The sequence below is a fragment of the Triticum urartu genome, chromosome 6A, assembly GCF_056163025.1.
Source record: "Triticum urartu cultivar PI428250 chromosome 6A, HENAU_Tu73, whole genome shotgun sequence".
Classification (NCBI taxonomy): domain Eukaryota; kingdom Viridiplantae; phylum Streptophyta; class Magnoliopsida; order Poales; family Poaceae; genus Triticum; species Triticum urartu.
Window position 1 is genome coordinate 111813404 of NC_141878.1, and position 12963 is coordinate 111826366.

Sequence of the window (12963 nt, forward strand, 5' to 3'; positions counted from 1 at the left end):
ATCCTCCCCCTGTGTTCGGCCTTGAGCTTGCCGGCTTGTTTAAAGACCCAGCAGTTTCTGTTGGTATGATTAGCTGGTTTATCGGGGTGGCCATGAATCTGGCAGGGTCGGTCCAATATCCTATCGAGGTTGGATGGTTCATCTCGATTCGCCTTGAATGGCTTCTTCCGCTGACCGGGCTTGGGGTTGATGAATCCGGCGTTGACCGCTGTGTCGCCTGATCTTTCGTTGTCATTGCGACTGTTGTTTTTGCTTCCTCGTGGCTTGCCGTTGCCGTCTTGGATTTCGGAGGTGCCCTAGTTGCTGGCGCTATTGCTTCTATGAGCGAGCCAACTGCCTTCTCCCGCGCAAAAGCGGGTCAACAGAGTAGTGAGGGCTATCATGGATTTAGGTCCTTCTTGGCTGAGGTGGCGTGCAAGCCATTCGTCCCGGACGCTGTGTTTGAAAGCCGCAAGGGCTTCCGCGTCCGGACAGTCGACGATTTGGTTCTTTTTGACTAAGAACCGAGTCCAGAGCTCCCTGGCTGATTCTCCGGGCTGTTGGACTATTTGAGTTAGGTCGTCGGCATCCGGTGGCCAGGCATATGTTCCTCGAAAGTTATCGAGGAAGGCCTCTTCCAAGTCCTCCTAGTTACCTATGGAATTTTCAGGTACGCTGTTTAACCAGTACCGAGCTGGCCCTTTTAGTTTTAGTGGGAGGTATTTAATGGCGTGGAGGTCGTCCCCACGGGTCATATGGATGTGGAGGATGAAATCTTCTATCCATACCGCAGGATCGGTTGCCCCGTCGTATGATTCAATATTGATGCGTTTGAATCCTTCGAGGAATTCATGATCCATTACTTCATCAGTGAAGCAAAGCGGGTGTGCGGCGCCTCTGTGCTGGGCCACACTGCGATGTAACTCCGAAGGAGTCCCTTTGCGGTTTTCGGCTCGGGCGTGGCGAGGTTTAACACGTCCGAATAGGTAGCCGTCATCGCGTGTCGAAGCATGCTTTCGCGATCCGTAGATTGGTCTTGCGTGTCCTGCTCTATTGTCCAAGTCCCTCTGCAGGTCGTCTCGGTAATCGTGACCTGTGTTGTTCTTGCTTTTACGGTGAGGTAGGGCGGTCTGGTGTTCGGCTTGAGTTGCCTCTTTATCCGGACAGAGTTGCCAGCGACCTGCCGCATTGTGTGACGATGGTATTGGCTCCGACGCCCCGTCATCGGACTGATATAGCAATATGTGCTTTGGGTAGCCTTTGGCTAGGCTACTAAGGCCGTATTCTTCAGCGACCAGGACTTCGGTCCATCTGTCGTTGAGTAGGTCTTGTTCAGCTTGAAGCTGCTGCTATTTCTTTTTCAGGATCCTTGCCGTAGCTATCAGCCTGTGCTTGGAGCGCTCCTGCTCGAGGGGCTCTTTGGGTACGATGAAGTCTTTGTCGCCGAGGCTTACCTCATCTTCGGAGAGCGGAAGGTAGTTGTCGTCCTCCGAACCGTCGCGGGGCAGGGCCTGTTCATCGGGGCTGGCTTGCCCGTTTTCTTGTGCCTCTTGCTCGGATGTTGCTCCCGCAGGGTCTTCATTGCTTTCGGCGCCGTCCGGAGTACTATTTTCTCCAGTGCCATCGTTGCTGTAGCGTGACTTGGGGCGGCGTTTGGGGCGCCGGAACTTAGACTGTGTCTCAGGAGTTTTAACTGGATCTCCCTTGCCTTTGCCACGAGGCTTTTTAAGTGTATCGATCATGTACATGTCACATGAAGGGGTGGCCGTCCCACGCCTGCTGTGTAACACCCTCGATGCGGCTATAGCTCCCACATGTCGAGGCACGACTTAGAGGCATAACCGCATTGAAAGCAATGCCGCAAGTTAGGCAATCATCACAACATCCCAAGTAATATAGATAATAAAAGGGGAGGTACATAGTTGGCTTACACTCGCCACGTCAATCAAAGTGCATAAATAACATTACAACATTCAAACACTCATGGCCCGACTACGACGCCAAAATAAAAGATAACCCAACATGCGACACGGTCCCGATCACCCCAGCTGGGCACCACTACTGATCATCAGGGAAAGACACGTAGTATCGTTGAGAGTCCTCGTCGAACTCCCACTTGAGCTCAAGCGCGCCATCTAGAGCAGAATCATCAGGCCCTGCATCTGGTTTGGAAGTAATCTGTGAGCCACAGGGACTCAGCAATCTCGCACCCTCGCGATCAAGACTATTTAAGCTTAATAGGTAAGGCAAGGAAAAATATGTGGAGCTGCAGCAAGCGACTAGAATATATAGTGGCTAACCTGTTCGCAAAAGAGAGCGAGAAGAGGAGGTAAAGCGCGAGCGAGAAACTAGAGGACAACCTGCGCAAGCATTACTCCAACACCGTGTTCACTTCCCGGACTCCGCCGAGAAAAGACCATCACGGTAACTCACACTATTGATACATTTTAATTAAGTTAAGGTTCAAGTTATCTACAACCGGACATTAACAAATTCCCATCTGCCCATAACCGCGGGCACGGCTTTCGAAAGTTCAAATCCCTGCAGGGGAGTCCCAACTTATCCCATGAAAAGCTCTCACGGTCAATGAAGGAATAGACCTCCTCCCGAGGCATTCCGATCAGACTCGGTATCCCGGTTCTTCGAGACACTTCGACAAGTTAAAACAAAACCAGCAACACCGCCCGAATGTGCCGACAAATCCCGATAGGAGCTGCACATATCTCTTTCTTAGGGCACAATCGGATAAGCAATCCGTACAACTAAAACCAGCCCTCGAGTTTCCCCGAGGTGGCGCTGCAAGGGGCTCTAGGTTGGACCAACACTCAGAGGAGCACTGGCCCGGGGGGGTTTAAATAAGATGACCCTCGGGCTCCGGAAACCCAAGGGAAAAAGAGGCTAGGACGCAAATGGTAAAACCAAGGTTGGGCATTGCTAGAAAAGCTTTAATCAAGGTGAACTATCAAGGGGTTCCCATTATAACCCAACCGCGTAAGGAACGCAAAATCCGGGAACATAACACCGATATGACGGAAACTAGGGCGGCAAGAGTGGAACAAAACACTAGGCGAGAGGCTGAGCCTTCCACCCTTTACCAAGTATATAGATGCATTAAGATAACATGGCAATATAATGATATCCCAACAAGTAAATAATGTTCCAACAAGGAACGATCTCCAATCTTCACCTGCAACTAGCAACGCTATAAGAGGGGCTGAGCAAAGCGGTAACATAGCCAATCAACGGTTTGCTAGGACATGGTGGGTTAGAGGTTTGACATAGCAATTTGGGAGGCATGATAAGCAAGTGGTAGGCATCGTAGCATAGGCATAGCAAAAGAGCGAGCATCTAGCAAAGCAAAGATAGTAGTGATTTCGAGGGTATGATCATCTTGCCTGCAAAGTTGTCAGAGTTGACTGGATCCTCGAAACCAAACTCAACGGGATCCTCGTTAGCGAACTCGTCTCCCGTATCTACCCAAACAAGACAAACAAGCAACAAGGACACAATCAACCACGTGCAAGGCTCAAACAATATGATGCAAGGATGGTATGCTATGCGGGATGCAATATGTGATGCATATGCAAGATTTGACAAGGAATGCATGAACCTGGCCTCAACATAGAAATTCAAGTGTGCCACTGGAAAGATGGGATGAAATCACTTGAAAACTATATAAAGAACGCCGGAATCGGAGTTACGGTTTGGAAATGGCAAGCGATTCAAATATGACCACGTTCTGCGATTTACAGCAAGTAGCCATCTAAATGCAACAAGATGAACATGCTACAAAACCCAAACATGGCATCAAAATACATGGCAGGAATCCATTCATGAAGCTTAACAAAATTCTAGCACTGAGCTACGTCCAATTCATCCATTAACAGGTTCAAACAAGCATGGAAAAAATGCATTTGGCAAACAGATTTCAGACTTAGTGAAATTAACACTTGTCTGGAATTTCAGATCAGATAGCACTCTTTGAGGCATGAAAACAATATGCTATAGGACCTGAACATGGCAAAGTAAAGCATGGCATGGAGCTACTCAAAGAGCTTAACAAAACTCCCTTAGTGACCTTGAGCCAAAAGGAGTCCAAAAATACATTTGCAAGCATGTGAACATGGCAAAACTGGAGCATGCTGAAACAGATATCAAGTAAGCATGTTTACGAGGTCGATGCACTCACTACAGAGCAAGACATGACAATCTAAGCATGCACCCATCAATAATACACAAAATACAATCTAGACATGGCAAGAACAATAGCATAGTATGCACGGATCAACTACAACATCATCGGCAAAATCGCTAACAAGTAGACAATCTGCCCAGATTCATGAAATGACAAAAGTAGAGCTCGATTGACTCAAGCTAGGGTGCTCCATAATTGAAAAAAAGACATGGATGGATAGAGAACTACAAGTTAACAAAACATCCTTACTGATCGTCCTCAGAAGAGGCACGGATCACTAGGAAACAACATGAACATATGGCCATATGAGATAAACAGGTCAAGGACTTAGTGGAAATGTTAAGTCCCTGAAATCAGCATTAACGAATGCACCACTATGCAAGCTCGTGCTAGTCACCACACACATCATAAAAATACATGGGTTGCACCTCTGGATAGATGGCAAAACATATAACAAAACTCGTGAAGAGCTCAGGGGCATATCATGCACACAATAATCATGGCAAAAATGACAAATATCTAATTGGAGCAGCAGATCTGACAATTATCTCAAATAGCACTCTTCTAACAGCATTTCGGGCATCAAGATGAACTCAAATGAAAATGATGCAATGAGATGAAATGATGCACTTTCTGAGGCGAACATTTTGATATGCTATATGCCCAAAACGGAGCTACGGATGAGGAGTTACGGCACGATGAACATAGGCAAAAAATTAGGGTTAGGGACGGAAAGTCAACCCAGACGAGATCCAGATCCGGTTCGGCGCGCTTCCCGAGGTTCGTCCTCGCCGGAGATGGAGCTTGCCGGAGTTGCTCGAGGACGGGCGGCGCGTGGTCAGGCCGCGGCGGCGGCGGCCGGCGCCGGATGGAGGCAGGCGCGGGGTGGCGCGACGGAGGCGGCGGCCGGCACCGGTGACTCGGGCGGCGGAGGGAGGAAGACGCGAGGCGGCGGGGCGAGGCACGGCGGCCGGCAAGGAGGGAAAGCGGCGGCGCGGCGAGGGCGGTCTCCCACGGGCGGCGGCGGCGGAGAGGCGGGCCGCGGGGGCCGGCCTCGGGCCCGAGCGGGCCGGCGGCGGTGGGAGGTGGCCGGGCCACGTGGCGGCAGGCGGTTGGCCGCGGGCGTCGTCGGCGGGGTGTCCGGCGCGGACGGACAATGTCCGGCGCAGCGGATCTGGGATTATTAGGGTTTCGAGGAGGGGATCCGAGATTTGGAATGAGGGGTCTATATATAGGCATAGAGGGAGCTAGGGTTGTCCAAATGAGGTGCGGTTTTCGGCCACGCGATCGTGATCGAACGCTCTAGATGATGGAGAGGGTTTTGGTGGGTTTTGGGCCAACTTGGAGGGGTGTTGGGCTGCAACACACACGAGGCCTTTTCGGTCCCTCGGTTAACCGTTAGAGTATCAAACGAAGCCCAAATGGTATGAAACTTGACAGGCGGTCTACCGGTAGTAAACCAAGGCCGCATGACAAGTCTCGGTCCAATCCGGAAATGTTTAATCCCCACACATGAAATAAAGTTAGAAATGACCACCGGAGGAGAACGAAGCGCCGGAATGCAAAACGGACAACGAGGAAAATGCTCGAATGCATGGGATGAACACGTATGCAAATGCAATGCACATGATGACATGATATGAGATGCATGACAACGATAACAACACACAGAGACAAAAACCCGAACCTGAGAAAATAAAATGACTTAAGGCCGGAAACGGCAAGAGTTGGAGTACATATTGGGTAAATCACATCCGAGGTGTTACATGCTGACTGGCGGGTCTTGGCCTTGCTCCTTATCGGCATCGTCGTCTATGCCATTAATGTCTTCGGAGCCAGAAGCGGGCATGTCGGTTAAGTCCTCGATAGTGGCTATGAAGTGGGTGGCGGGTGGGAAGCGAAATAATCCATTGTCAGCCTCTAGCTCAAACCGACATAGTTCGTCCGTGGGTCCCCCATCGGGGACATGTTTTTCAATGAATTCAGCACATCGCCAAAGGGCGAGTGTTGGGAGACATCTGCGGCGCTGAACTCGATGATTGATAACCGATCCAGCTCGGTGTCCGGGAGCGCGCAAGGTTTGGAACTTATAGTCGGAAACGAGTCCGAAATTCCGTTGACGCTGATATTGCCTGGTGTTGAGTTTGTGTGCGGCTCCAACGCCGCAGACTCTGTGGCTTCGGATGGTGCAAACTACTCCGGATCTAAGGTCGTAGCAGTTATAGGAACCATCTCCAGGGCCTGGTCCGATGACAGATTTAGGTCTCGTTCATCGGAGCAAGGGGGAGCGATCGCCGCGGTCTCAAATCCATTGAAGATCAAGTCTCCACGGATATCCGCGACATAGTTCAAGCTTCCAAATCTGACCTGATGGCCAGGGGCGTAGCTATCAATTTTCTCCAGATGGCCAAGCAAGTTGGCCCGTAGTACGAAGCCGCCGAATACGAAAATCTGTCCGGGGAGGAAGGTTTATCCTTGGACAGCGTCACTATATACGATCGGAGGGGCCATCGAACCTCTCGTTGACGGCACAATGGAACTCTCAATGAAAGTACCAATGTCGGTGTCAAAACCGGTGGATCTCGGGTGGGGGGTCCCGAACGGTGCGTCTAGGATCGATGGTAACAGGAGACGGGGGACACGATGTTTACCTAGGTTCGGGCCCTCTCTATGGGGGTAATACCCTACGTCCTGCTTGATTGATCTTGATGAATATGAGTGTTACAAGAGTTGATCTACCACGAGATCATAATGGCTAAACCCTAGAAGCCTAGCCTGTATGACTATAGTCATGAATATCCTTTCCCGACTAACCCCTCCGGTTTATATAGACACCGGGGGGATCTAGGGTTTACAAAAAGTCGGTTACATAAGAAGGAATCTTCATAGTCGGTCGCCAAGCTTGCCTTCCACGCCAAGGAGAGTCCAATCCGGACACGGGTACAGTCTTCGGTCTTCATGTCTTCATAGCCCATCAGTCCGGCCCACGGATAACAGGCCGGACGCCCGAGAACCCCTTAGTCCAGAACTCCCTCAGCAGGGGCAATTGATTGGCAATTGCTGACGTGCATGGCGGCTAGCGAGGGTTGCGGTGGTGGTGGGTGGCGTAGAGCTCAGAACGCGAGAGGTTCTTGGTGGTTTCGAGGCCTCGGGACTTGCATGGTGCGAGGCTGGCGGTCTGCAACGCCGTCAATTTTCTCCAAGGCGAAAGGGGCATGACTATGCCCTTCTTCGTGGAGTTGGGTTCTCTTTTATGTCATGGGGTTTGGTAGGTTTAGTGTGTCTTGTGCACTTGTGAGGATGGCATATAGGTTGGGGTATGTTTGGTAGTGTCGGTTGTAATGTTTGTTTGTCAGCTATTGATCATGCTCTCATCTTGAGTGGTGGTTGTTTGACCTATTTCAGGTTTGTACAATAGTAATTATATTTTCTCTATCATGCATTGAGACAAAAGCTTTGTGTTTCCTTGAAATATAATAATTGAACGCATAGATCGATGTGGGCATGGTTGTACAAGATTGCCAGAAGAAACAATCATGTAAATTTTTGTTTTGTTTTGCAAAATACTTCAAACTTCACCTATTATCTACTTTTACCTTCAACAAAAAGGAAATCAAATGTCTCGTGAAGAAGGAAAGTACAGAAAGCCAGGTCAAGATTACGATTTGTTATGACATGTGAATCAAGCAACATGAGTAGCTCCGACCGTTTTGGCTGGCTGAATTTGGATTGCTCATGTATCTCTAAATGATTTTCTTTTTAAGGTTGTATGATTATGATAAAATCTGGATCCAACATTCCAAGCTGTTTGATCTGTTGATAAACACAGAGTTTTTTCAATTCATCAGAGCTCCCCTAGTTTTGTCAGGAATATTATTCCTAACTCTTCATTTCTAGACAACAGCCGTGGACTTCTTGATGTGTAGCCACTGTTCTGGCCATTCCCTCTGAAATTTCTGACAAAATCTTAGACATGTGGGGCTCATCTTCCAACCGGTGCTTGAGTTCTATCGATTTGAGCTTCTTGCACCAGAAAACAGGTGTTGTCGAGCTACGCCTTTTGGAAGATTGTTTCCTCTTACTCTTCTTGAACGGAGGAGCTAACAACTGTGGTTCATGTACAATGCTCAGTGAGTATTAGTTGTTTTTTACATGAAGTTAATGTCAGATTAGGGGCAAAAACATAAATGAAGGATCCAATAAGAGTGTCATGTTAATTACTTACCGTGCACCTGTCCAATTTAAGTTTCTCCAGGTCAGGTGTGTTGCAGAGGATGCTTGTCAATGCCTGCAACTTCACTCCAAGATCACATCCTTCTAGGAGCAAAGCCTTCAAGTTATGGAGCATGGGGAATTCTTCAGATTCCTCTTCAAGCAATGCCTACAAAGGATGGTACAATGAGATAAAACCTACTGGATTGTATACGCCGATGGCTTTTCCAAATGTATATGTTGATCAAACTTAGTCGACCAGAGAATGCAATGCATGCGTACTGTAGTGAGGAAGCCTGATAGATGTAGCTTGGTAACGTTGGGGATGAGGGCCAGGAAGCTGCACATGGACTTGAGGAACTCGAGTTTGCGTTTCTTTCGTGCTCTCTGGTTCGGCTGCCCGCCGTAGCTCGTGTCCGTGAGCCGGATCGAAGCATCGGCGAGCGACAGTAGCTCTGGTGCGGCCGCTCCGGCAACACAGTAGCAGTCCCGCCCGTCGTACGGAATCTCGAGGAGCATGTAGGCAAGGCAGGGAACCGCGAGCTTGAGCTCGGCCCCAGCGAAGTTGCAACGGGGGTCGAGGACAGTGAGGCTCTTGAGGGTTGGGGAGGCGACGGCGTGGAGCTTATCCATCCTGCACCTCTCGACGTGGAGGTCCTCGAGGACCGGGCAGTACCCGCCGAGGCCTTCCACAAAACCAGGTGCCATGTTCACCCCGACGAGACGTAGCGTGGTCAGGCGCCGGGTAAAGCCGCCAGCGCATAAGCCTTTGGACGACAAGTCCGGCTGCCGGTGAGCGGGGGCAGCGGCATAAGTGTACACGATCGACGCGTGCGGCTTCGAGAAGACGGTGCCGTTGTGAGCGGTGCTGATGTCGACGGTGGCCGGGAAGCGTTGGAGGCCGCGGCGGACCCACCTGTCGGAGAACGAGTCGCCGCAGTGGCCGCCCCTGCTGCTGACCAGGTGCAGGCGGAAGGCGTCGAGCTCCACCGCCGCCGGGAGCGAAGACAGCATGTGGTCGGCGAAGTCCTCGAAGCGCTCCCACTGGTCGTCGGCGAACTCCCTCTCGTCGATCACGGCGCAGCGCACCTCGCGCCAAACGTGCCTCCACCGCCGGGACAGCACGCTCGTCTGGATGGCCTGCCGTGACCCGAGCAACGATATTATGCAGTGCAGGAGGCAGTCCGGTAGGTCACCAAGCCGGTCGACAGCGTCAACGCGGCGGCGCTTGATGGAGTCCATGCCAATCGGATCGCGTCGTCGCATCGCATCACGGCAACCGGCGGCGCAGTAATTGGAGGGTTTTGGACTGTGCTATTCAGCCGTGCCCAGGGTAGTCAACGTTTTGTTTTTGAGACAACCCAGGGTAGTCAACTAGTCATAGCAAGCGGCGGACCAAGGTCCTTCCGTGATGGGCCGGGCAATGTGTCCACCCACTTTTTTTTCTTTGTGAAAGCAATGATTTTTTTTAAAAAGCACATGTAACTTTATTTATACTCATAACAATTACAGGTACATTGATTCCGATCTAAGATTCAAGAAAATACAAAGTAACTTATGTGACTAAGAATTATAATAAAATCTCCTGAAAACACCTTCGTAGTATCAATCTCTGCTCGAAGAAATACTCCAAAGACTTCGGTAAAGAGGCTACAATTAGATTGAAGGAACGATGGTGTTACTCTTTCACCCTCACAAACATTACCAATAATGGTTTTTGAAAGCGCCTCGAGTCGCCCATCCAAAAAGATGAGAAGGCTTGATCGATGAACGTACCTGGTCTAGAGATGCCCCCCTAAAAATGCAGCCCGTCGAATCACTATATCTTCATCATGGTGTCGATGAAATATTTCACCTCCACAAATAATCAAACAAATAAAAAAGCTCAATGCAGCAGCATAAACTCATCAGATCCGAATAATCTAACCTCTAACTGGTCTCGGGTCGCTCCTCGTGGGCGACTCGAGGGCGACAAACCCTAGCTCTCTCAGGCCTCCCCCTCCTCCCTTCCCCTCCCCGCCGACACCTGAGGTGGTCGCCGGCGTTCCCGCGCGAATGTCAGTGAAGGTGGCGGCAAGGTCCCTGCTGCCCTGCATCTTGTCGAGAGCTTTGGTACGCCGGGGCGGCGGCCCTAGGTGAGAAGGCGGCGTCGACCTCGTCCGACGGGTGGCGCTGCAGGTGTTAGCTGGCCCTCCCGGTCGCGTGGGCTGGGGAGTCCTGGATTAGGGGGTCCTCGGGCAGCCGTACTATATACTTTGGCCAGACTGTTGGACTATGAAGATACAAGATTGAAGACTTCGTCCCGTGTCCGGATGTGACTCTCCTTTGCGTGGAAGGCAAGCTTGACGATTCGGATATGTAGATCTCCTCCCTTGTAACCGACTCTGTGTAACCCTAGCCCCTCCGGTGTCTATATAAACCGGAGGGTTTTAGTCTGTATGACAACAACAATCATACCATAGGCTAGCTTCTAGGGTTTAGCCTCTCCGATCTCGTGGTAGATCAACTCTTGTAATACTCATATCATCAAGGTCAATCAAGCAGGAAGTAGGGTATTACCTCCATCGAGAGGGCCCGAACCTCGGTAAACATTGTGTCCCCCGCCTCCTGTTACCATCCGCCTTAGACGCACAGTTCGGGACCCCCTACCCGAGATCCGCCGGTTTTAACACCAACATTGGTGCTTTCATTGAGAGTTCCACTGTGCCGTCACGATAAGGCCTGATGGCTCGTCTTGTTGTCAGGGACAACGTTACCTCTGGGGGAGCCCTGACTGTAGGCCAAACTCTCCGATTAGGTGGCTTCGTCGTGACCGCCCCGTCGGCCGTCGCGCCGATGATGACTTCTCGGGTCATCAAAAACAGCCTTCACGTTAGCTCGGGATTCACCGAGCAGATGGATCCAATGGAGCTCTCTTCTTTGAACGAGCTCTTGGATCGCATCGCCGCCTTGGGAGTCGCTACGGACTATGATCGGATCGGGCTTAAACCCGACCAAAGGGAGATTAACTCTCCGCCGGTTACCCATCAGATAGCGGTGGTGGAGGAGCGATGCAGAGTTTCTTCCTCTATTTTGAGGACAAACTATGTCCGGATTCCCTAGCTCTCTGAGTCGGACACCCTTCTACGGGATGGCATGGCCCAAGCTTCGATCCTGGAATCGAACGGCGGGCTAGTACCGTTGGGCAACGTCCCAGAGCCCGAACTACCAAGCTCGGAAACTCCTTTGGGTCTCAGACCGGGTCAGGGTTTGGACTTAAATCTACCCACCCACCCTCACATAAGTGATCTTTCCCATATTAGACAAGAGCCCCAAGAGATAGTACATCACTATTGGGCCAGATTCCTCCTTGCGATAAGCAAGGTGAAGGACTGTCGCGAGGAAGACGCAATTTCATTCTTTTGCAAAAAAAGCATGAACAAGGGAATCCTCAACGCCATAAGTCGCCGTGATATAACACACTTCACTGACTTGGCATCCATAGTACAGAAGTACTGTGCGATGGAAAGCACTTGGAAAACCCAAACACAATTCTGGGATCCTCCGGCTCTAACTAAACCCTCTGTCCGAACTAAAAGGGTGTACTCTCGTAAGTCACCCAATCCAACTACAAAGAAGCCAAAACCCACTACAGGGCGCGGAACCGTATTGGAGGGATGGCTCAATGGGCCATGCAAAATTCACAGTACATCGGATACCATGCCAACACACAGCCTTAGAGCATGTTGGATACTCCGGCAGGTGGCCAGGAGCGGCGAGGATCTCCTCATCAACAATACCGCAGAGCACCCTCCCGCGGAAAATAACAATACAGTACTGACAATCTTTGAGACTTTCGCCTCAAACAATAGGCGCAAGCGGGCACTTCGCAACCTCGCCGAAGTTTGCCACATTGCAACGATAAATCCATGGAACGACACGACCATAACCTTCAATGCTAGTGACGAACCTCAATTCCGCACAGCCCGTGCTCCAGCCGCTTTGGTCCTTAGTCCAATTGTGGATGACTTTCGGCTTACTAAAGTACTCATGGACGGAGGCAACGGATTAAACCTCATCTATGAGGAGACTCTTAGAAAAATGGAAATAGACAAGAGCCGCATTGAGCAAAGCAGCACGACCTTCAGAGGAATCATCCCTAGTCGGGAGGCACGATGTAAGGGAAAAATCACACTAGATGTGGTATTCGGCATGCCGGAGAATTACAGGTCCAAAGAAATCACATTCCAAGTGGCCCCGTTTAGTAGCGGATACCACGCCCTTCTAGGGAGAGAGACATTCACGATCTTCCAAGCTATACCCCATTACGGGTACATGAAGCTCAAGATGCCCGGACCCAATGGAATCATCACTCTAGGTAGTGATCCGGGCATAGCACTCTGTGCCGAAAATAAAACCGCCACACTGGCCCTCAAAGCGTTATCTGAAGTCCTCGCGTCCGAAGAACTAACTGCGCTGCGCTCTACAATGGACAGGGACGACGTGATACTCAACAAAAGACCCAAGTCCACCTCTTTTAAACCAGCGGACGAAATAGTCAAATTCCAGGTCCACCCAACGGACCCTACAAAAACAGC

The 12963-nt window shown here is 50.6% G+C and overlaps 1 protein-coding gene across 1 annotated transcript; it reads right to left on the minus strand.

The window, feature by feature from the left end:
* Positions 1-8053: 8053 nt before the first annotated feature.
* On the minus strand, positions 8054-9628 carry LOC147964344 (MEIOTIC F-BOX protein MOF-like). The gene is made up of 3 exons (XM_087529931.1): positions 8669-9628; positions 8400-8555; positions 8054-8281 (listed from the first exon to the last, which is right to left on the minus strand). Exons 1-3 carry the CDS (start codon positions 9626-9628, stop codon positions 8054-8056), a joined length of 1344 nt encoding a protein of 447 aa, XP_087386057.1.
* Between the last annotated feature and the right edge of the window lie 3335 nt (positions 9629-12963).